This window comes from Gracilinanus agilis, chromosome 3 (genome assembly GCF_016433145.1).
Source record: "Gracilinanus agilis isolate LMUSP501 chromosome 3, AgileGrace, whole genome shotgun sequence".
Taxonomy (NCBI): Eukaryota; Metazoa; Chordata; class Mammalia; order Didelphimorphia; family Didelphidae; genus Gracilinanus; species Gracilinanus agilis.
In genome coordinates, this window is record NC_058132.1 from 256,397,735 (window position 1) to 256,424,105 (window position 26,371).

Here is a 26,371-nt window from a genome sequence, read left to right on the forward strand (position 1 = left end):
TTTGAGGAGATGCTCTACCATAATTAGATTTCTCTTTTTGATGAGGTTCTTTTCCTTTTGTAGTTTTCTCCTCTTTCTGATTTTTTTGGTTGAAGCCAGCATTAATGTTTGATATCTGGGCAGATGCTTCACTAGGAGGTTCAGTTCTCAATTTTCCCCCTTTGGAGGAATTCATGCACATTTGGATGGTGTTCTCACAAGAAATAAGCATTTCCTCCACTTCAGTTTTAATTTGGGTTATTTCTTCTTTCATTTTTCCTAGGTTATTGTCCATGGCAATGCGTGTTCCATATTCTTTTCTTTCCTCATTCATCAGCCATGCTGGGATAACATTCAATAGTATCTGAAATTTTTTAATATCATTTTTGTTTGGTTCTTTTTCAAATTGTTTCACTCGAGACAGAATCTGCTGAAGTTCTTCACGTTTTCTCAAGAAGTCCAATATATTTACAGCAGATTTTCCATCATCTTTCTGGGAATTTTGTAGGGAAGAAAATAAAATCTTGTTCTCTGTAATCTCTTCTTTTGAATCTTTAGTATTAAGGGGGACTTGTTTCTCTCGTATGCTCTTGATTGTGAAGCATTCTTCTTTCAGACCATTAGATTGCTGGGATAATTTTTTATGGTTAACCTTACTTTCAGAAGCATGAATTTGTGTTTGATGAAAATTCTGTGTATGTGAGTCAATGTGTTCATCAATAACTTTTTCCTGGACTATTTTCTCTGCTGACTTATTTTTAACTTGTTCTTTTCTTTCAGCTATTATTCTTTGATGTTTTGGACCAACTAATACCTGTCTCTGGTTTTCTTCTTGTGTTGCTAAAACTTTCTTGCTCCCTGACTCCTTTCCTTCTTTTTGGGTCTCATAAACTTTATCTGATTCTCTTTCTTGCTTCTTCTCTGAGTGATTAGTGGGCATTTTATTCATTCCTCTTTTTTCCTTCATATGTAATTGATAACATTCCTCGGCAGTATTTTGCTTATTTGAAATAGCTGTCCTTATTTCATTTTTCTGTGTTTCCTTTTCTTGTTTAGTAGTGGTTTGAACATTAGCTACTGGCTGCTTAAGGAAAGTCTCCTTGAAATTTTGGGGTATTCCACTTAAACTTAGCTCTAAAGTTGGGTATTTGGTACTTTTAGCTTTTAAGCTTGGGGATACTGGTTTGCTTGGAGTCAAGTGCAATTGCTTTTCATTACTTTCCTCTTCTCTTATATGAGAAGTATATTCTTGGTGTGTTTGTTCCATTTGATGTGCTAAGCTATGTTGCATTATGTCCCTTGAACATTGGAGAACTTCCTTTTGATGGTGTTCTTTGTCCATGGATATGTTCAAGACACTATGGAGCTTCTGGGTAGCCAATGACACTGCTGATGATTCAGATATCTGGTTTTCACTAGAATTCTCCTTGGTTTGGAGATTGACGTCATGTTTAGTATTTAAATGAACAATTTCTGAAGCTGATGCAGGCAAGGAATCCTCTTCCATAGGTTTCTGTGCTGGTATTTTCAGTTCAGACTTTAATTCAGTTCCATCATGACTTTCTGTTTTGACTATGTGATGGCAAGAGCTTTGATGTTTCTGTTTTTCAATCTCTTCCCTTTGCTGCCTATATTTTTCTTCAGCAATCATTAGAGGGGTTTTGAATTTTCTGGCATATGGTTTAGGGCTAATGTGTTCTGTTTCTACAGGAAAGGAATGACTTTTAACAAGAGGTGAGATCTTTTCTTTTTTGGGTGGTAATGTTTCTTGAATGGTCTGAATGGAAGACTTTGTGGGCTCAGCAATGGATGCTTGTTTTTCTTCAGAAATCTCAGTATACATTTTCTCCTTTGTCTGGGTGAGCTCCACACTGCTCTTCCTCATCATTGTATTTTGTTGCTTTGTTTTGGTGGTTTCTATATTTGATTGAAGTGGTTTAACTTTTGGATTGATACTATTTTCATTTTCATCTGACTGTCTGAAGAATTTTGGCTTGGGGAACTTGGGAGAAGGTGGGATTGCTGTTGGCTTGCTTGATGTGGATCTGGACCTTGAATGAGTTTGTACTGACTCTTGGCAAAGTTGCTGAATATTTTCTCCTTTTGTTTGAATTGTAGAAGAAGAAAAATTTATAGGTTTCTGTGATAGAGGAGGAGGAGGTGGCAAAAAGGTTGATGAGCATTCTCCCTCAGATCTGTCATCCACCAGTGGAGGTGGGGGAGGGAGGCAGGGGAAGCCGTCAAATTCACCCTTTATCTTTTCTGTGGATGGCAATGAAGAAAACTCATGTTTTTCAGAGAACATCATTAAAGGAGGTGGAGGAGGTAGAGGAAATTCAATCTCAGATGATGCATTGGAAGGGGGAGGTGGAGGTGGAGATGGAGGTGGAAGGGAAGAATGATTTTCAGCCATATTACTTATAGTAGCCAATTTGCCTGGATTACAGGATTTTCCCACAGTCATTTTTAAGTTTGCTGAGGCATCCATTCTTGTTTGAAAGTTCTCATTTTTCTGATGAACATCAATCTTTTTATTTCTTTCCGTTGTTGCTTTAAATTTTCCATGGTTTCCCTTTGTGGCTTTTTCTTCAGATACACTTTGAATATCCTGTTTGAGTACCAAAGGAACAAAAGGCTGCATTTTCTGAAGGTTCATTTCATTCCTTTGAAAAACCTCACTAGTATGCTGTGCTTGTCTCTTTTCTTCCTTCAGCAAAATTTCCTTCTGAATATGACCAGTCCTTCCACACATCTCATTGTCATTATCTGGGATGCTAACTGGTTGGGGGCTAGCACAAGACTTGCAAATGGGTATATCTGCTGATATTTTTGTCTTTTTTGTTCTTTTATGACTTTTTTCATAGGAAGACTCCCCAATTTGTTGGCCACTGCTTAAGATACACATTTGATTCTGCTGCATTTTTTCAATAGTCAAACCAGCACTAGAGGCGTCATCCTTTTTCAGTATAGCACCCATCTCTGGTTTCTCAGTTCTTACATTTTTCTGAACTGAGCTATAAGAAGCTGCCTGATTCCTTACATGCTTCTCTTGAAGATACTGTGCTCTTGATGCATCATTTCTGATGTTGTTTTGATCTACATCCTGAACCAAATTTTGAACAGTATTGTGAGGTGAATCAGACAATTTTTGGAGGCTCTTCTCAAGAGCATCATAGTTTTGGTCACGACCTATGACAATTTTTACAGTCCCTTTGGGGGCTTCTGGAGGGACAATCTCTCGATGTTCTCCTTTTGAATACCCACGAAAAGATTTAACTGCAGTATGTTTGAGGATTCCTAATCCACCTACATGTTTGGTTCCTTGCTCAGAGGATTCAGGTTTTGACTGCAAAGTCCTTTTTATATCACTTGAGGTGGCTACCCTCTTGTTCTGTGTTTTGTGTTCTTCAGTGGAATCTATCAGGTCATGCTGCACAGTCTGCTTCTCTTGTTCGAGTGCATTTTTTTTGTCTATCTTCTTGAAAGAGTGTTGGTCTTCTTTCAGCGTTCTTAATGTTGCCTCAAGGTCATCTCGGATGAGCTCCTTTTTCAGAATTTCAGTCTTTGTGTTTACTGCCTTTTCAAGAGATTCAATAGTTTGTTTAATATCACCAGGGATAATATCAGGTTTCTCAGTTTCTTTCCATTGGTGCATTGCTTCTTCAAGAGACTTCATTGTTGCAAGCATGTCAGCTTTCATAATTTCTTCCCTTTTTGTAACTGTTTTCTGATTTATGGCCTCACTGAGGGAATTTAAGGTTGCTTTCAAATCACCTTTTATAATTTCTTCTTTAGGTACCTGACAGGATGTACTCAGAGGCTCGGTCATGAAAACCTTAACTGCATTATGCACATCTCCTGGGATGATGTCAGTTTCATTAACAGTACGTTCAATCTGAGACTTCCTTTTCTGTAATAACAGCTTTGTGCCTTCAACATCACCACCAATTATTTCCTCCTCTCCTTCTGGTTTCCCAGCTGTAACTGTTTCATTTGACCCTGTCTGGAGTAGTTTGAGGTAATCTAATGCTCCAGCTTCTATGCATGTTGTGAAAAACTGAACGTTTCCTCTCTCTGATGCATCTATTTTAGTCTTTTTGGCTATTTCGTAGTTTGCTGCAGAAGACAACAAGTTGTGAATAGTGCGTTTTACATCTCCACCAATTATTTCTTCATGTTCTAGTTTGCAATCACTATCATTTTCATGAAGAAGACAATAGATTGTCATATTAATATCCCCTCTTTCATCTTCCTGAATTATAATGCCTTGTTTTACAGTTCGTTCCTCACTGAAAAGACTTTTCATTGCTTGTTGTATATCACCTCTCACTATTTCTTCTTTTTCAGATTGGATTTCTGTAGATCTGTTTAGCAACTGAGCTTTGGTCAAACTGACATTGCCCTTTTCTTCTTCACTGACTGAAATCTCTCTTTTGGCATCATCTCTTTTGGAGAGTAGATTCATCATTATAGTTCTGATATCTCCTCTAATAATTTCTTCTTTTTGTATTTCAGGGGATTCTTGATTCATTAGTTTGTACTTAGCCATCCGGACATTCCCAAGTTCATTTTCTTCAATGATAATTCCATGAGATTCAATCATTTTCTGTGAATATAGTTCTTCTAAGGTTTCTTTAATACTCTTTCCAATAATTTCCTCCTTTTCCACTTTATTTTCATTAAATTCATGAAGAGGTGTTGTTTCAAAGAGCCATGTTGTTGTTTTGACATCAGAGTGAGGGATTTCTTCCCTGGTTACTTCTGTGATATATTCATCTGTTTCTTTAATAGAATCTAAAGTCTGATTTTCAAAAAGCCACACTGCCTGTTTGACATCACCTTTCTGCACATCTTCCTTAGTGACTGTCTTGATATGCTCATATTCTGACCCTTCTCCTCTCAACTCATCTAGGGTGTGAGTTTCAAACAGCCAAGTAGAGGTTTTAACATTACCCTGTTGTATTTCATTGACACTAACCGTCCTAATATATGTTCTTTTATCAGAATCTTCTGATTCAAAGAGTTGCTTATGATGTTTCACATTTCCACCCTGGACACAGTCAATAGTGGGAACAATTACATTTTCCCCTTTTGAAATTGTATCCAGTGGCTGTGTTTCAAATCTATATCTGACAGAACTAACATCTCCTTTCTGAATGTCCTCTTGTGTAACAGATTTGATAACATATACATTATCTGATTCATTAATAGAATCTAAAGGCTTTGTTTCAAACAACCACCTAGTCCCACGTACATCCCCATGAATCACTTCTTCTTTCTTTACTGTTGTCACTTCATGATAATACCCTTCTTTGTCTTGAATAGCATAGAGTGGTTGGGTTTCAAATAGCATTCTATAGTTTTTCACATCCCCCTTTATTATTTCATCTTGGCTAGTGGTTTTCTCAATGCTGATCTCTTCAGATTTGTCTTTAATCTGGTCCAAAGAAAACGTCTCAAAAATAAAGCACCCTTTTCTCACATTCCCACCTTGTATGTCTGTCACAGTCTTGACTAATTCATCACCTTCTTGGCTTTCTTTTATCATATCAATAGGCTGGTTTTCAAAGAGCCACCTGCAATTTAAAACATCACCTCTCTGAATATCTTCAGCTTGTAAGGTTTTGATCTTTTTCAAAACTTCCTCTGAACTGGAACTTATGGAATCCAAGGACTGATTTTCAAACTTGTACTTCATGCCAGAAACATCCCCAGACTGAATATCCACTTCCACTGACTTGATTTCCTTGCCTTCTTCTCCTTGTATGTTGTCCAGGTTTTCTGTCTCAAAAAGAAAGCAGGCTGTGCGGACGTCCCTTCCTTGGATATCTTCTTGTTTTATGGTTTGGAGTTTGACTCCTGCTTCTGAGTCATCTCTTATTTCATCAAGTGGTTGAGTTTCAAAAAGCCAAGTACATGTTTTGACATCTCCCTTTTGAATTTCTTCATTGTTGGTCATTAACTCTGTCTTGTCATAAAGGGACTCCATTGGCTGGGTTTCAAATAGCCATGTGTAGGCTTTTACATCCCCTTTAACAACATCCATAGTTTGCTGTTTTGTACTTTCGGAATTCTCCATGTTATTAAAATGTTTAATAGAATCTAGAGGTTGTGTCTCAAAGAGCCATTTAGCAGACTTCACATCACCAGACTGTATTTCTCGTGAAGATATTCCTTTGATAATCTGATATTTATGAATGCTTTCATCAAACTGATCAATAGGCCGAGTTTCAAACAGCCACCTACAACTTTGCACGTCACCCCTTAGTATTTCTTCTTGTTGAACTGTTTTAACTTCATGATATCTCCCAAGATGATCCTGAATAGCATACAGGGGAGTTGTCTCAAAGAGAGATTTATTATACTCTACGGCACCTCTGGTCACTCCTTCTACTTGTATTTTATGTGATTCATCAAATGTAATTAAATTATTTGATTCAAAGATATGTGTGTAGCTTCTAACATCTCCTTTGTCAATCTCTTCAAGTTTAACTGTCTTAATATATTCCTTCTCCTCCTCCCTAATGTTTTCCAGAGGTTGAGTCTCAAAAACCCATTTCTGGTGCCTCACATCTCCCTTTTCTTCTTCAGAAGCAGCTATCTTTTGAAGTTTGCCAACTTCTGGACTATCTTTTAAAACATCCATTGGAAGTGTTTCAAATAAGTACTTGGTGGCTTTCACATCTCCACCTATTATTTCTTCAGCTGGTAAAGGGTTTGAATCAGTGACTTCTTTTAGTGTGTCTAATGGGTGAGTTTCAAACATCCAACACTTTCTGGAGACATCAGTACCTATGATAGTTTCTTTTTCAATAACAGACACTTCAGATTCTTCTTTGATGGACTCCAAAGGTTGAGTTTCAAATAGCCACTTTGCCTTACTTACTCCACCTCTGATGTTTTCTTCCATGGATATTCCACGGACAACTTTAACTTCAGTAATATCTTTGTTAATCATATCCAAGGGTTGTGTCTCAAACATCCAGCGTGCTGTTCTCACATCCCCCTTTTCAATGTCTTCCCTGTGAACAGTTTTAATCTCAAGAATTTGCCCTAAGTCATTTTTTATAACATACAATGGTTGAGTTTCAAAATGTTTTATACTTCTCTTCACATTCCCTTTAATCTCTTTGAGCTCAGATCTGAGCTGTAGTAAGTTAGCTTCATCCACTGAATATAGCTGCCCAAGTTGGTCAAGATTCTGAGTTTCAAAGAGGTATTTCACAGTTTTGACATCCCCTCCAGTTATATCTTTAATGGCAATTCCCTCTGACCCTTCTTGTTGGTCCTGATAAATTTTGTTCATCGAATCTAGTGGTTGTGTCTCAAACATCCACGTGGCTGTGCGCACGTCTCCCCTGGCTAGTTCTGGAACCTTCTCATTACTTTCGGTAGATCCGGAAGAATGAAACCCTAATGTATCTATTGGTTGGGTTTCAAACATCCATGTGGTATATTTCACATCTCCCCCAGCAATGATTTCTTGATCAGCGATGCTTTTTTTGCCATTGCCTTCATCTGGAGATTGATCTTTGATGGAATCTAAGGGCTGGTTCTCAAAAATCCATCTCATGGACTGTACTTCTCCCTTCAAAATTTCATCCCATTCAAGATACTCTCTTTCAGGGTTGAGACATTTTTGATTACAGCCACCAGTATTTTCAAAAACGTAGCGGGTTTGCTGCACATCTGCTGAAACAGAGTCTCCTGTGTCTACATGACAAGATACAATTTCAGAAACATCACTAATATAATCCTTTTCCAAGTTTTTTCTTAATTCAGGGTGGATGTGCTTATATAAGCGATTTAATTCATATAAATTTCTCTGCTTGGAATATAAATCTTTGGGGATGGGAAATTTTCCAGGGGGCCTGGGGCATTCAGGGGACTGGGAAAATGCTGTCACATCTGCTAATGTTGGCACTATTTCAGATGGGGGAGGAGGAAAATCTTCTGTCTTTCCAAAATTCGTGGCGTTGACCTGTGCAGAAGATGAAGTGGAATTGTATTCTGTACGACTCATGTTGGACGTAGCCTGTCTCTGACTGGCCGAAGCACTGCCAGCTATGCAAGTGACAACTGGAGATGGCGACACAGTATCTTTATATCCACTGTCAATCTTTAGAAAACAAAAAGTTATGTTTTAAGAGTGAGAGAGAAAGGGAGGCTTTGTAAGATATGGTTATCACATTTCCACAAGAAGTGGTCTACTATGGTAATACCACCATTTGGGCTTTAGGAAGGCAAAGTACTCCATTTAAAGTGCTCCATAAGAATAGTTTTCAACATTTATTACTTTCCTGATCCAACCTACTGTCATTGAATAGCTATGTTGTACATGTAATACATGTGTTACCTTCATTTCATAACATTTCCAAATTTCATATGAGATATTGGTGTTCTCTTCCTTTGCTTAATTCGTTATTTTAAAAAATCAGAAAGCAGCAGAAAACTCAAGGCTTATTGCCCTTGCTCAGGATTCTAAACAGAGGTATGTATGGCAAAGAAAAGAGTAGGTGAAAGCAATTTAAAGTACATTTTATTATTTTACCAATGGCCCTGACAGTTTGCACCTTCCCCTCACATACAAGGCATTTAAGCACATTTTCTCCAATTAAAAAAATACCTATAAACCAATCTTTAACTTTGGTTAGATTGATATTCTTCTAGCGTTGCACACCCAGTTTTTTAAGGAGTTTTTTTTTAATTTAAAAAAATCACCTAGGGGCAGCTGGGTGGCTCAGTGGATTGAAAACCAGGCTTAGAGACAGGAGGTCCTGGGTTCAAATCTGGCCTCAGACACTTCCTAACTGTATAACCCTGGGCAAGTCAGTTAACTAAGGCAGTTTTCTGCCTTAGAATCAATATTTAGATTGGTTCTAAGATGTTTTTTAAAACACCACTTGTGTGTCAAGAATAGATATGCAATATTTTGATATTCTACATATCCTGTTCTAGGCATGCCTTTAACATGGTTATTAACCCTTCCCCCATCCCTCCAAATGACTGTCCTTATTAAATCACATACCTTAATCTGTTTGGCTGGACTTGCCATATCTCTGTCAGAATGAAGGACCTTTTCTTGGGCTGTCTTTTCAAAGTGCTGTTTTAAAAACTGGGTTGAAACCTTCGGGATCTCTTCATCCTCAGGTGTGTCAATAACTGGAGTTACAAAAGAATACCAGGAGATTTTCTTGGTTACTTTTTTGAAATACTGACTTTTTAATGAAGTGAAACCAAAAGAAGCAACATACTAGGAATCTCCACTGAGCCCTGGTTTGCCATGCAGTACACTTTTAAATTGTTTTTAAATTTTAAATCATTATTTTCTGTTTTAATAACTACTCTAAGACAGAAGAGCAAGTGGTAAGCAAATGGGATTAAGTGAATTGTCTAGAGGGTCACAGAGATAGGAAGTATCTGAAACCAGATTTGAAGGCAAGTCCTCCTGACTCTAGCCCTACTGTTCTAGCCATTGTACCACACAGCTATCCCCATGCAGTACACTTCCCCATTATCAATTTTATTGGAAGAAAAAAAATCTAACTACTCTATACATTACCACAAAAGCATTGCTTTTTTCCTAGCCACCATTTTTCAGGGTAGACAATAGGACTGAATATGGCTTTAGTTTATGAGAAGTAGGGCGCCTGGGTGGCACAGTGGATAGAAAACTGAGCTAGGATTCAGGAAGATTCAACTTAATGAATTAAAATCTGGCCTGAGATACTTCCTATCCTTGTCCCTGGATAAGTCACTTAACCCTGCTGGCCTCAGATCCTCATCTGTGAAATGAGCTAAGAAGGAAATGACACACCATTCCAGTGTCTTGGTTTAGAAAATTCCAAATGGAGTTTCTGGAGAGTCAGATGCAACTAAATAATAACAACAAATATAAGGCTTATCAGAGGCAAATATCAACTTGTACTATAGTCATAGAGAAACTAGAGTTGATTATCAAATGGAATATACACACAAAAGCAAGACACAAAATAAATTTTTGAGTTAGGAAAAACATTGGTTTGAATTCCACTTCTGTCACTAGTTTTGTACTTAGGGACATAGCTTTTAAATTCTTTAAGCCTCAGTTTTATCATTAATGTGGATAATACTGACTATGTCATGAAGATGTTGTGAGTTTTAAATGAGTTAACATATATATTATGGCTCAAAGTCTGTTTTTCTATTTAGCCACATGTACCTAGTAAAGGCAGTAATGTGGCTTAGGAAGGTATAAATCAGTGGTTCACAAACCTTTTGGCCTACCGCCGCCCCCTTTTGAGAAAAAATATTACTTAGCCCTCTAGAAATTACTTTTTAGAAAAATTTTAATAGCAATTAATAGGAAAGATAAATGCACCCGTGGCTATCACCACTCCCCTAGATCGCTGCAGCACCCACCAGGGGGCAGTAGCGCCCACTTTAGGAATCACTGGATAAATTATATTATTGTTATCTTCCCTTAGTTTTTATATTTCTTGTGTTCATTTTCATCCCAAGACCCAAAGGACCTTCATGAATATGGGACTGAGTGAATCGATAATGTCTCAGATCCACATAACCCTTAAAGCTTGGTGAAAGCCCCCAGGATTGTTTGGGGACAAGATATAGTTTGGCAACTTAAAATAGGGAGGAGCTAAAGGGATCTTTCTACAACTAAATCAGAGGAAAAATTAAAACTTGAGAAAGACATTGATCTTGAGGGAAAGAGGCATTGTTAAAAAATAGAATTCATTAGGGGTACTCTCCCTAAGTTTTTTGAGTCTTTAGTTGTGTGTGAGCTATACAAAAAGAATGGTTAGTTGATCCTTTTCCAAAAAAGACTATTTAGAGAGAGCACTCTGGTAACTGGGAGACAAGATGGCTAGTAAGTGCTCTGGACTTATTAACCAGAAACTGGAAACTAAAGATGGTAAGAAATAATAAGAAAAAGGAGTGGTGTTATGCTCAATAAGAAATAGTGACAATATGATGGTGCTCAGGATGGGGAGATCCATACACAGCACCACAATTATATCATTGCAAGAAATCAGTGTTCTTGAAATGTCCGAGTACTGGCCTGGAGTCAAGAAGACCTGAGTTCACTTTCAGCATCATATACCTTGGGCAAGTAATTTCACTCTGTATATCTCAGTTTCCTCATCTATAAAAGTGGGCTACTAATAACATATACCTTACAGTGGTAAGGATCAAGTGGGATATTTCTTTTAAAAAATAGTTAGTGCAATGCCTGGCACATACTAGATGCTGAATAAATGCTTATTCCCTGCTTCCTGTCTTCACCATATGTGCTCCCTATGTCTATGCTACCACAACACATTCTGGTCATTCATGGGTTCTTCATCATATTTGTACATTGTATTAATTTCTTCTACCAGAAGACTTTATTTTGAAAGCTTTTAATTCCACGTTGTTTGGACGTTACAAGTATTTAATATGGTAACATCCATTAAAAATGAGGTTCTTGCTCCAGGAATTGATGCAGAGTGAAAGCAGCAGAACTAGGAAAACCTTGTACACAGAGGCTGACAAACTGTGGTACAATCGAATGTAATAGACTTTTCTACTAGCAGCAATGCAGCGATCCAGAACAATGCTGAGGGGCTTATGAGAAAGAAAACTAGCCACATTCAGAGGAAGAACTGTGGGAGTAGAAACACAGAAGAAAAACAACTGCTTGATCAAATGGGTCGATGGGGATATCATTGGGGACTTAGAATCTAAGTGATCACCCTAATGCAATTATTAATATTATGGAAATAGGTCTTGATCAATGACACATGTAAAACCCAGTGGAATTGTGTGTTGGCTATGGGAGGGAGATGGGAGGAGGTGAGGGAAAGAACATGAATCATGTAACCATGGGAAAATATTTTAAATTAATTAATTAAAGATTTTCAAATCACAAAAAAAAAGAAAATGAGGTTCTGCATTTTTATGGAGTAATATTAGGCTCACAGAATTATGAAATACAGTTTTTCTGTAAGGATGCTCCTGTTAGAGTACAGTTTATTTGTTATTATATCAATATATTTTGGCGATTTTAATAATATAGGGATTTGCTTTCTTTTCATTTAAAAAAGGATAACAAAGTTTCAATAATTTTAATATCTTGACTATATTTTTCTAGGTCTCCAGTAGAAGTCACATTTTTGCTACAGCGATATACAACACAATTTCCACCACTCCATCGCATAATCTATGTAGATTCATATATGAGTTCCTTTCTGCAATTTCTTGATTTTGAATTGCTGCCATAAATCCTTCCACTCTTTAAACAAACTCAAACGTGTCAGCCATATGATTGACATATCATTGTTGATATAATGTTGATGTGCAGGTTTCATGCATGGTGTGCCCCTTCAAATTCTACTCTTAGTTCTTAACTGATTAAGAATTTCTTTCTAGAAAGGAACCATTAATAGTCATCTGATAAATCTAGTAACATATATTATTGCCAGTTTTTTTCTGTTGATTTCTGAAATCAATTTTTTTGTTTTTAAGTAGAGAATAAATTTCTCATGTGAATGTCCATTACTCTTGAATTTTCACTGTTCTTGTATCTCTTTTATACATTGTTACAATGTTTGTTAGCCCTGAGCTCCCTCAAAGGACTGTTGATAATCAATAAATGTATAAATGTTCAATATTCAGTAAATCAATAGTAAATTGATATTGATACCACTGAGAATTCTTGGAAAACCCTTTTGGAGGGGTTTATGAATTTTCAATAATAAAGTTTACAAAGTATTTTAAGTGTTTTTTATGTTTTATAGCACATAAACCTGTGATTGATCTGGATTAGAAGGGCCAGTGATTTTCTCATCTTTTGACAATAAATATGTAATGTGTTCTGTTAAGAAAAATGAGATCAGACATGCATCACTGAGGCAAAAGGGAAAATGCTTTGCTAGTAATTTGCTCACCACTGTGAAATGTGTGAGCCAATGATTCTGGATCTGAATTGAACCCAGCACATTCTAGTTTTGCAGAGAAGCTAAAATGTCTGCCATCTCCTTTTGTGAAAAAACAAAACAAAACAAAACAAAAAACATTATATTCATTATGATAATGGTGCATTTCTGTTTCTTATTTGATCTGTCCAACTTGCATTTTCATTTTGTTGAACTTGGTTCAACCAGAGAGACCAGAAATTTTCCACATTTTATTGTGTTTTTCCAGAGATTCTCTATCTGAATTTCCTCAAGGCTCTGCTGCATACTTTTAAAAAATTGATGTTGAATTTTTAAGTCCATTCTTTGAGCTGCTTTGATTCTTTGCATTTCCTTAACCTTTTGGATTTTACTTTTAATTAATTGTTGATTAAGGGGATTAATTTATGTACTCCTATTCTCAGGATTCCATTACACATGTATTTTTTGTTGTTGTTTTCTTTAGTTAGGGGATATTATGTCAAAGTTTCCTACTACATGTGCTAGCTAGATAACTATAATCTATTTTTTTCACCATATCTTGAGTGGTTTTCTCAAGTTGCTTTTGATGTGACAATATTTCATTAGGAGTCTTCTCAGTGCCATGTTTCCTTCTGTGGCTCTTATCATGTGGCCATAGTATATTCTGCTGTATACAGGCCCTGAAAGGTTTCTACTTATTGAGATATTATGAAAGGATATGTTAATCCCTTCTGGTTAGAAGCTAAGCCAGATTTTTTAAAAAAATCCAATTTTAGTAACTTGGACTAGTAGGTGGATATGTGCTATCAGATTGGCTTTTGAAAATTCAGTTCTAAGTAGGCCCATCTTCCTTTCAAATTCATTTAAGACACTGACACTATATGCGGTCATCTATTTCATTATTAAGTGGTGCTTCTGGAATTATATTGAGTGAATTTTTAATGTTTTCAGGTACTTTAACGTCTCTCTCTTTAAACTGATCAAATTCTCTGAATTTTTAATTCTTCCTTCATCTAATATAGACATGCAATGACATTAGAACTGTCTTGCATTACCTACAATAAATTGTTGTGTAACCTGAAACATTGAAGACCTTCTCCCAGTTTTGTTATGATGTAGTTCTGATGTGTAATAAAAATGTTTTTATCCTCAGTCTATGTGTACTCATGTTATACCCTCTTTAGTTGTTGGTCTTTATGTTAATGAGGAAATTAGTATCTTTTTAAAAATATATTACATACTTTATTATTCCATTCTTTTTTAAACCCTAATATCTTTTATATATCCTTCTATATTAATTTTATTTGTTACAAGGCTAGGTAATTGGGGTTAAATGACTTGCCCAGGGTCACAGAGCTAGGAAGTGTCTGAGGCCAGATTTGAACCTAGGACCTCACATCTCTAGGTTCTAAATCCACCGAGCCATCCAGCTGCCCCCAATTAGTATCTTTTTTTAATCCAATGATTCTTCCAGCCTGCAACTCTGTGCGATGTTTTTTTTTTTTAATTTTATAGATCAATAGAAGAAATTTCTCATTATAGCTGGGTTTAACCCAATCAGTGACATAATCGAATCCAAATGGACAGTAATTTTAGTGTCCCTGCCAGTCCTTCACAGTTATCATATGGTGTTAGGGGACACCCAGTTCTTAAAGGGAATTCTTCTGGCTGGCATTTTCTTACTTTATTATTTTCTTATCCTTCTCATGCCATGGATAACTCAAGGGGATTTGATATGGTTGTCATTACTGGCGGTGGTCACTACTAAAATTGTAGGGGGCAGCTGGGCAACTCAGTGGATTGAGAGCCAGGCCTAGAGACGGGAGGTCCTGGGTTCAAATGTGGCCTCAGATACTTCCTAGCTCTGTGACCCTGGGCAAATCATTTAAACCCCATTGCGGACCCTTACCACTCTTCTGCCTTTGAACCAACCTACAGTATTGATTCTAAGACGTAAGGTAAGAGTTTTATTTTTTTAAAGGGTCAGTTGACAATAAACAATTATATAAACTCACTCTAACTCTTACCACAGACAGAAAATAATTTTAAAATATATATTAAATGTGCATATATGCATATATACAATATGTGTGTTAGCATCTTTGAGGCTATGACTCATTCTTAAATTTTCTAGTAGATGTAGGAATACAGATTGCTAATGATGAATATTACTGTATCGGTGAAAGGCAAGTAAAATATACATCTGGAGGAGGTAATAAATAGTTTATTCAAGGTAAAATATAAAGGAATTTATTACCTGTTTCTTGAACATACTGACTAGAACGAGAGGCCTGGCTTAGTTCTCGAGCATGTTTTTCGAGTTGAGAGACCTGTGTTTAAGAAATCAATTTTATTTAAATTGTTTAAATTTTGGAGGTAACACTTTGCAATTTTTATCCACTATTTCAAAGTACTCTAAGAGATGCAATCAAACCTGGAACATTTGATCTTCATCATGAATGCATCCTGATACAGAACATCACAATAATTTCAGTCAGGTAGGTTCATAATCCTAGATAGAAGCTTGACTTTCCCCCAAATCCACATGATAGCTATGCCTTATCCATTGCTCCTCCATAACTTCTCAGACAATTGACCCATTCCCTACACTGACATGGTCATCATCCTGGCTCAGATTGCCATTATTTCCCATGGATACTCCTAAAAGAGTCATTTCTCTCTTTCTAGGATTTCCTTCTCCATTTTATCTGTCCCTATCCAACTGTCTAAATAAACTTTCTAAAGCATATATCTGAAGACTTTACTCTTTTACTCCAAAGACTTCACTAGCTCTTTATTGCCTCATAATATCAACTCATTAGCTGACCATTTAAAATTGTATGTGGTTGACTCCTACCTGTTTTTACACTTTTTTTACCTATTACCTATCTTCAAATACTCTCTACACTACAGTCAATTAAATGTGCATATATACTCTTTCTAACTCTTTACCTTTATTCAAGTTAACTCCAATGTCTGGAATGTCCATATTACCTCAACTCAGCAGCCACCACTTAGAGGAAGCCTTTATCTCCTTCACTGATAATGCTTTCCTGAAATTACTGCTTATATGCCCATGGATGTCCTTCCTTCCCCTTCCATAATGAATGGGATGTTTTTGCATTTTTTTCTTTTAAACGCAATGCATAGTACAGTGCCCTGTGCAATGATAGGTGTTAAGTGGCAGCGAGTGGATAAAGTAGCTCAGTGGATAGAGAGCCAGGCCTAGAGATGGGAAATCCCAGGATCAAATCTGGTCTCGGATACTTCCTAATTAATTGCATGACCCTGGCCATGCCATTTAACCACAATTGCTTAATCCTTACCACACTTCTGTCTTAGAAGTAATGCTTAGTATTGATTCTAAGATAGAACCTAAAGCATTTAAAAAATAATAGATATTTAATAAATGTTTGTTTAAGTGAAACTATTTTAAACTGAAACCAGACTAATCTTCATGAAGAAATGACTTCAATGGCTTTGAACATGTTTTTTCCTCCACTATTTGCCTACACTGGAGTAGGGTAGTAGTTACTATTATTCCCAGATATTGTTGTAATAAGTGGAGTAAAAGATCATGAAACCAAGTTTTAAATGATAAAACGGCATCTCAAAAAAGCTTTGAGTATTATTTTTTAAATCGTTACCTCAATTTGAGATGTTTTGGAGATCCCTTGTTCATATTCTTCAGTTTCTCGGTGGTCACTTGAAATGTTAATATGGCTTCTGATTGTTACGTCCTGAATGGCAATAAAAGTAGATGAAATTAATTAATTAAATTAATACTTATCCAGATTTAGAGGAGAAACAGCAAAGGTCTTTGTTCCTCACACATAACAGTCTGCCTCCACTCCGTGCTTTTGTTTTGGCCATCGCCTGCCTGACATGCACTCCTTCCACAGAGCATCCCTCTCTTCTTTCAAGATGTAGTTCAAGCAGCCTTCCTTCCAAACTACCTTATATTACTAAACCACTTTGTAAATATTTCCTTTCTGCTATAGAATTTAGGGAGCTCAAGAGTAGGGATTAGGTGGTACTTCATATTTATATCTATTGTACCTCTTGGAGTGCCCGGCACATATTTAGTGTCTCAATAACTGCTTCTCAATAACAAAAAAAATTGTTTATGAGGGAAATTTTGTTATTCTATACCATTAAAAATTATAGAATTGTTGTATAGAGTTGTGGGAAAAGAGGATGAAATTGCATTCTCCAGATGGCCCTCAGAGAGTGACTTTGGCAATCATCCTGAAGTTGAAAGCCTCCAATGGGTCTCCTTGCTGCTCTAGCTTGAATATTCCTCACCAAACCCCTTGTAATTGCACCATAGACTTCTTTGACATGCTTGCAGAACACATAGACCCTCCTCTCCTTAGAAACAGCACTACTCCATGGGGAAGTAAGGTGGCTCAGTGGATTGAGAGCCAGTCCTAGAGATGGGAGGTCCTGGGTTCAAATATTACCTCAAACACTTCCTAGCTGTGTGACCCTGGGCTAGTTACTTAACCGCCATTGCCTAGCCCTTACTGCTCTTCTGCCTTGGAACTAATACATAGTGTTGATTCTAAGACAGAAAGTAAAGGATGAAATTTTTTTTAAAGAAAGGAATAACCCTACTTCAAAGCATGAGACAAACATTTTATTTTATATTGGCCATTTTCCTGTAAATGACCCCTCAGTGAACTATAAGCCAGCTGCAGTAGCCATTATCCTTATCTGTCTCTTTTTCTCCTGTTGGTTTGAAAAAGATTCAGCTGTTGAAGGTGAAGGATTCCAGAGCCTTCGGAATACTCTCTTCTCCATCTAGGCTGATGGTCAGCTTTCTTTGATTCAGAGAGAACAGTTGTATGTTAAGACAATAACTCTCTTATCTATCATATGTAACTACTAATATACATTTTGGTCCAGTTCTTTCATTTTACAGTATCACATGTGTTTAATGAATAGCCATCTTTCTTTTTCTTTGTTTCACACAACGATACATTGAATAATGTTTAGCTTATGAATGCTGCCCTTAAATTATTTGTATAAGGAAACTTTTATGCCAGGCTCATTGTAGATGCTCTCCATCTATGTGACTGGATGAATAAAGGTTCATTGATTCACTCTTCCTTGACTCCTAATTGCTGTTATTCAGCTGGAGAACCCAGATTAGTGAATATGGGCCTACTTGTCCCATCCCTCAAATTCTTCTACAGCATTTAAGGTTATCTTGTTTTTTATTTGTTTCACGGGCTGAAGTGCCAAAGAATTTGTCACTAAGTGGCCAATGTACTGGAAAAGGACCTTTATTTATTTCGTTTAATCCTCACAAAACAGATAGTCTTTTGTTAGAACTAGACCTGAATCCTTTCCCTCACAGAAATTAAAGTTAAAGATTATTAACTGAAGAGTAATGGAAAGATGAATAATGGTCATGGGCAGCCTCAGGTATTTTACCAGTGAAAACTCACACAGGGTAAATGGTGCTGAGAATGTTACAGAAAAAAATATATGTCTAGAAAAAAGGCCAGTTAAGTAGCAATAGCAAGTAGTAATCAGCCTACATCATTGTTCCTATTGTTGTTCAGGTATTTTTAATCATGCCCAATACTTCCTGGCCCAATGAACCTCTGTCCAGGGTTTTCTTGGCAAAGATACTGGAGTGGGTTGTCATTTTCTTCTCCAGTGGTATATAGAAGTTAACTGACTTGCCCAACATCATAAAGCTAGGAAGTTTATGAAGCTGAATTTGAACTCGTCTTCCTGGCTAAAGCCCAGCTCTATTCACAATGCCACCTGGTTGTACCTAAAACTACTTACATACACCATTATAAGTTAAGACAATGTAAAGAGAAGTTGATGGCCATGACATAAAGAAAAAAACACTTCAGTATGATATTTAAGAAACTTTTTGAATACATACTGTCTATCTCCCTCCTCCAGCTCAGAACTATGAAAAAAATTACATTTAAAAATATACATTTCTTAGCCCCAGTCAGCGATCCATTTATTTAATAAAAGAAAAAGTTCCAATACGACCCAATAACTTGGATAATCCCTCAAATTCCCCCTAATGAAATATGTCCTATAGAAATATTCTTTGAATGTCATAGGATTCAGAAATCCTGGCAAAAATATCCAATATACACTGTTTTATTTAAGGGCAGCAAAAGCCCTTAGGCTTGAGTGATCATTGATTCTGACTGCAGGGGGCTGAGGGTTGGAGGTTTAGATGGGGTGGTGAAGCATAATAAAAATAACTTACTACAATTCTTACATTTTTTAAGTGAAGAGGTCAAATTAGTAAAAAATTACAAAGTAGATGCCTATCAATTTGAGAAGAGCTGGACAAATTGGAGTACAGAAATGTTATAGAATATTACAATTATGTAAGAAATGATACAGAGAATCATGAGATGCTTTGCATGATAGGATGCACAGTGAAGTAAGCATGGCCAATAAAACAATAAACATAATGAATAAAACAAGTTAAAATGAAAGAACAACCACAAAAAAATCAAAATTGAATGTCACAACATTATAAATTACAAAAAAACATTCTGTCTCCAAAGAATAGATATGAGAAGACATTACTCTTTCTCTTTGCAGAGATAGGAGATCAATGGGGAAGAAGCATTAAATATATTTTCAGACTTCTTTGATATTGTTAAGTTTTGTAGATTAAAAAAATATATATATATACATATATATATATATATATATATAAAGCAGGTAGGCGGCTAAGTGAATTGAAAGCCAGAACTAGAGACAAGAGGCCCTAGGTTCAAATCTGGCCTCAGATATTTCCTAGCTGTGTAACAATGGGAAAATCAGTTAACTCTCATTTCCTATTCCTTACTACTCCTGCCTTGGAACCAATACATAGTATTGATTCTAAGAAACGGGTAAGGTTTCTTTTTTTTTTTTTTTAAGATTCCTTGTCATATGGGATCTACAAAAAAAATTAGGAACTCTAGGAAAAAATTTTATATGTTAGAAAAGTTTTCAATTATTGAAAATTATCTTAAGAAAATTAGTAACATTATGAACCTTTTGCATATCTATTGAAGATATTGAAACAAATATTTAAAAAACTATGAAATAGAAAAATATAAGAGCTTCAAAAACCAGAAAGCATGAGAGAAGAAAGCACAACATTATATATGATGTTGTATAAATTTGTAGGTGATTCAGTCATGAGGATGAAGTAATTACCATCTATTGGTATCATTCATAAGAGAGCAAGACATACATTCTTTATGAGGAGTCAAAGAAGAGTTGACTTTTGTGAAGTTTAGATCCAGTGTTTGTAAATCCTACATTATTTAGGGGTAAATATTTTACTTTTAGGCTTTATTAAAGGAAGTGAAAAACAGTCCAAAGGCTATCATTTGTAATTTGTTTTGGCAGAGGATGATACAAATATGAGCACTACAAGTGCATGTAAATTTAATTTAGAGAAGTTTGCTCTACTTGGGCACTGGTGTGCTATTACTAAATAGAACTGTAATTGCTATACTCGTTTGCTATGTTAGTGGTCAATGTATCAATTTTAGTGTCCCTTGGTTGCAGTAACTTACAAATAATCCTTCTTGAAAAATATTCCAAGATTTGTGTTTCCATCATTAAGTATGCAGCATTTCCCTCCCACTGTATTGCTTAGCCTTTAAATCTGACTTGTTTGTTTGTTTGTTTGTTTGTTTTTAACACAATTGCTGGATGCTATTATACAAAAGTATAGGGAGAAACAAGGATAGAGCACCATGTTTAGGGAGAAAAATCAAAGTACCCAAATAAGATGCAATGAAGAGCCTTGGCCACAACTGTGTATGTAAATTCATATTAAGTGATCAGCAAACTGGGAAATTAAATTCAAATAGCCTATCTTAGGGATAAAGTGTTTTCAATGAAGTAAAGAGACTTTTTCTTAAAGTGGCCAATCAGATGTCATGGTACCTAAAATCTAGTTTCAAATCTGCTACCAACTAGCCCAAACAACCTGGGCAAAGTTCCCTAACATCATCTTGTGCCTCAATTTCTTCCTTTACAGACACATCTACTTAAGAATTATCGGTGCAATAATTCATTTGAACTATATTGCTGATTATGTAACATACAAATTCATTTGAAAAGGAAGACAGGAAATTCTATGCAAATACAAATCGTTATTGTATCTGCCTAGCATGTGAGAAGTTAGGAAGTTATGAGAGGTGGCATGGTTGATGGAGGATTGGCCTCATAGGAAGAAATGGGTTTAAGTCCAATGTCTATCACATATTAGCTATGTGACATTTGTATGCCAAATCACTTTACATCTCATTCATCTAACTCTCTACGTCAAGTTGCAGAGAAGTAGCTGACCAGCATTGGTAGAGGGAAGGAAGTTCATCCAGGAATTCCCTACATCAATTAAACCACATCTAGTCCCTTTTGCTCTTCCTCCACAATTTTTAATGGTTTTAATTTTTAATTTTTAAATAAACTTGAAATGTATCAATAGACAAGTACATAGGAATAACCTCTTGTTGGTAAAGAAACCCTCTAGAAAGTCATTTAGCAAATGTTTGAAAACATAACTCTTCTACAAATCTCTTCATAACAATCTCTCTGCTTTTTAAAAGCATTACTAATGCAAGAGAATTTATTGCAAATTTCTATTGAGCTGATGCCCATAAGGCACAATGTCACAAGAGCAGAAGTCATCTCACTAGCATGCTTAAAAGAAAAACAGAACAGAATGTATCAAAGTGACTCACTATTATTCTCATTCCTAACATGTCACCTGCAGAGAAATGTATGAAAAGATTGGCCAAATAGCATATCGCAGCTGCCTCACCATAATGGAAATAACAGAGGTCTGACCTGGTAATTTAGCAATTTTATCCATCACTAATCCTATTTTTAATAAGATAGTCAAAGGTTATGATCTGTTAATGTTCTTCCCATCTCTGTCAAACAGATGGAAACAGCAACCGGCATGTTCTGTCCATCACAGCAAAAATGATCAAAAGTTCTAAGAAACTGTGAGAAAAATCCCTTCTGCTATTTAAATGATAGGGCCTAAATTATTATTACTTTGAAAAATTGTTATAAATTCATCTGAAATATACATGTTTGCTGATAAATAGTAAAACTCAAAAGTCTGTTTGGTTTTATATTAGATTTTTATTCACTTTTCTCTTCTTAAATATGTTATCCTGTTTTCCAAGTAAGCGTAGTTCCATTAAAGGTAAATAAGGTTTATGGTCTCGAGCTGCTTATTTAAACTGAGTCTAACGATGATTACCTATATACTGAGTGATTTTATTTCCTGTGGATATGAGCATTTCTGCTGACAATCTGACCCCTAAGTGTAAGGTGGAATTGTGAAGGTGATAAGCAAAGCACTATGCTCTCTATCATTATAATAGCAGCAATATGAAAGTGCCTCTTTATTAGTATTTCAAGATGTCGAAGCATATATTATCTAGCTAAAACCTACCAGTGTAATCTGTTTAAAGGGGCATTTGGGGACACTCCAATATTAGAAGCCTAGATTCCAGATTTAATTTCCTTCTTCCACTTTAAAAAGAGCAAAGGAGACACAGAGCATTCAATTAATATATGTTGATACACTGGCATTTCCAGATAAACTGTGAGTCTTTGTAGTCTGAAACTGATGCTCAGGCCATGTTTGGGTTCATTCATCACTCCGACATCCACTGATATTTCTGCATCTCTATCACTGGCTGGCTGAATTTCTAGTCAACCAACACTCTAGTCAATAGCTACAAACAAAAATGTGTTTGGCTGGCTTTTGGGAGACTGACAGCCCAAGTCATTCAGTAATATTGTTGAAAAAATAAAGGAGATGGTCTTCTCCCTCCACACTATTTCTTGGACCTTATTAGTGCAAAATTGTCATATAAAACTAGGATTATGTGGAAAATAGTGTTTGGCATTGTCAGGGGTTGTTGATGTCTACCTAAAGATATAAAAACAATGTAAGCATTTAAAAAGACTTTTGTAAAATTCATTCGAACAATTTCAGTATAGCTGACCATGATGGCAAAAAATTGGTTCAAATTCATCATTTGTTAGATTTGACCAAGATGACCCATTGTTTATAGTTCATATGATAGCAGAATGCCATTAAAGAAAATTACTCTGTACTAAGGGACGAAGAAAAATTATTTTAGAGCCCTATGTTTAGACTTTGGCAATTATACACTATGGGGTGTCTTTTATTTACTAGATCCAAAATGTCAATGATAAAACCTTAGAGCCTAAGAGGACAAAACTCAAAGAAATACATTTAGTTCTTTTTTTTCAGGCATTCAGTCTGGACTCCAGGCTTGCTTAACTGCACTAAAAATTTGCTGGGGTTGAGTGAACCATTTTGTATGATTTGGGCTAATTCTGCCTGATGGAAGGCAGACAAATAGGTATTAAGGACCGTCTTGGAAAATAAAATTTGTATCTATTTTGCTTCCATGGTAAAAAGTTAGCTCGTTGAAGGCAATTATCACCTTTGTTTTTGTATCTTCAACGTCTAGCAGATTGCCTTGAACATAGTAGGTGCTTGATAAATACTTACTGATTGATTCTTTTCCTTTGGTACAACTCTAAAACAGACTAAGAAGCTAACTCCCTTGAAATGTATGTAGCTCCCTAGGAGTTAGTTGTTTTTAAAAAGATTATTACTATCATAATAAAATGAAAAAGGTTCAGGGTTTTTTAAGACTGTTTAAAATGTTTTCTCCTAAAAGAAAGTCAACAAGCATAACTCCCTAGAGAAGTGAAATTCTAAATATAAAGAGAAATATGAATTATGCAGGTTGAGTTATGAAATCTAGGGGAAAATTTATGACTCAATTAATTTAAACTCTTTCTAGAGTTAAAACCCTTATGCTTTTGTCATGTTTAACTCTAGGGGCAAGACTTTTATACTAATTTGTTTATTCATAAATATAGATTTTTTAAAAAAATATGGTACAGTGAATCACTTCCGCAAGGGAAAAATATTAAATAAGTTTGTCAGCAGAGATAAAATTAACTACCAAAGACCTGATATTACAACTTGTCCTTTTGAAAGGTTTTATTTATGATTCATATTCTTAGAGTCCAAAAGAGCTGAAAGGCATCTCTCTATCAGATATAAAGATGACCTATAGAGCAATGAATCTCAGAAGGGCCATCAAAACTATTCTTTATATATACAATAATATGTATTCCACAAAACCTAAAACAAAGTATATAGATATAAAAAATCAGCTCATCCTAATAAAAACGAGCTTTATAGTTTGGTTGTTTGTTTTTTTACTCTGTTAAGGATAAGCTCATACCATCTCAATCCAATATAGACTGAGGAAATAAAAAAATTTTTAAAAAGGTTCTAGAATGATAAGAAAATATAAGCATATGGGAGAAAAGTTTGAAACTCAGAAAGTTTACTTAATAGCAATAAACTGTGAATGTCACCAAAGGTGTTAATATTTTCCAAACACTTAAGTGATGTTGGCTTCAAATTTTTATAAAGATATGAAATATATTGCATATGACCACGTTTAACTCTCCACTTACTTGAGCTCTAATAATATGCCTTTTATATATTCATACTATACTTCGTAGAGTCTCTGTGTATATCTCCCCCTGAACATCTCCCACTCCCACCAGACTACAAGGATTTTGGAGACAGAGAACATATTTTACTTACCTCTTTATCTCTCTCAATACTCAAGTATAGTGACTTTCATATTAAATATGCTTAATAAATGTTCAACTGAATTGAGATTTCCCTTTGGAGCAAAGCCTTCAAACTCTAAAAACAATCAGAAATGTTTTGTACCTGGCATTTAACTGTATACTGTCAGATTGGAATGTTATAAACAGAATCTGAAATAACTTTGAGAGGCAAAAGCAGAAGGAATAAGAGGAGAGAAAAACAGAAAATCTCACATCTCCCTTTAAAAGCAGAGCATTTGGTGGCATATGGACACTATAGTCATTACCTCCATCATAGATATATTCTATGGTAGAATATCTGGGCCAAGGGAACAGGGTTAGTGGTTCTCTCATAGCCCACTCTGGTTACTGATATTAATTTTTTTCCTAAATTAATTTCTGTATTTCAGCAAGTCTCAAAATAATGATGATTTACTATATTAGTCTCAAATAATAGAAAAGATAATGGTAATGCTTTTTCAATTAGGCTTTTTTGTCCATAAATAAGTTCCAATATCTGTTTTTTGAGAAAGAAAGGCAATGTAGTTCATTGGTTAGAGAGATAATCCCATAGTCAAGAAGACCTATGTCCAAATACTGGCTTAGACATGTATTAGTTTTGTGACCCCCTGAGCAAGTCACTTACCTTCTTAGTGTTCTAGACCCCCTAAGACTATAAGCTACAGAAAAAGTGTTGGCCTTCATTAATAGAGTTTCCTTATTGAAGATGCTATCTATATAAATGAAATCATAGGTCTAGTTTCTATCTTTTTTTCTCTTTCAATAATAATTATTTTCATGATTGAAATGCTATCAATCAACTTTTGCTCTATAACATCTTTCTAATTCATACTTCTTCCTCTTTTCCTTTTCAGATACTAGGAAAATAGTCTATTATTTATTATCCATAATTCTAATAATCCTATAGTCTAAATTTATTTTCTATTTACTACTATCAGTTTTTACTTTATCCCATTCAAACACTTTTGTCTCAATAAAAATATCTGAATGAGTGAAAAATTATAAGTGCCAGTCATCATGCAAAATGCTAGAGATACTAGTATAAAAAGCAAGGCAGTCCCTCTAATCCTCAAGGAGTTTAGATCTAGAAGGGGAAAATAATACCTATAGTAAAAGGGCAGCCAAGGAAGAATGCTTTTGGTTGTAAAGTCAAGAGATGGTGAATGGAGTCATAAATCAATTCATTGGCATGTCCTTCTTAGGTATATAGTGTTGGTCTGATTAGTATGTTACTCTGTCCAGAAAAAATAAGTGGGGAAGAGCTGGAAAGAAGCATAGATAACTAAATCAATCTACTCTGTGAACAGTTATTATTGTTCAGTCATTTTTCAGTCATGTCAGACTCTTTGTTACCCTAGTTGGTAACAAGTTCTGGGCAAAGATATTGGAATAGTTTTGCTGCTACTTTCTCTAGCTCATTTTATAAATGAGGAAACTAAGTTAAATGGGGTGAAATGACTTGCTCAGGGTCACAAGTAAGTATCTGAGCCTAGTTTTAAATTCAAGAAGATGTGTCTTCCTGACTCCAGGCCTAGGCCTCTATTTATTATGCCACATAGTTGTCACTCTGACTCCATGATGAATGGCCTATAGGGACACAGATTTTATGTAATCATCACATTGTCATCCAAAAAGAGAAGCATTTTTAATATCTTACCATCAAGAATCTCTCCTTGATTAGGGCTTTGTAAAATACTTTTCAGAGAAACTGGTACTTTTGGTAAGCCACCTTGTCTAATGTCTTGACTAATGCTATCTGAGGTTTTAGAATT

General features: G+C 35.6%; 1 protein-coding gene across 1 annotated transcript in view; it reads right to left on the reverse strand.

Annotated features, from left to right (window-relative positions):
* Positions 1-26,371, reverse strand: part of XIRP2 (xin actin binding repeat containing 2) — a 64,859-nt gene that overhangs the window by 6,985 nt on the left and 31,503 nt on the right. Inside the window, exons 3-6 of the mRNA XM_044669816.1 lie at positions 16,541-16,633; positions 15,151-15,223; positions 9,008-9,141; positions 19-8,098 (exon numbers count right to left, since the gene is read on the reverse strand). Coding sequence (XP_044525751.1) covers positions 19-8,098; positions 9,008-9,141; positions 15,151-15,223; positions 16,541-16,633 — 8,380 coding nt within the window. The remainder of the gene's footprint in view (positions 1-18; positions 8,099-9,007; positions 9,142-15,150; positions 15,224-16,540; positions 16,634-26,371) is intronic.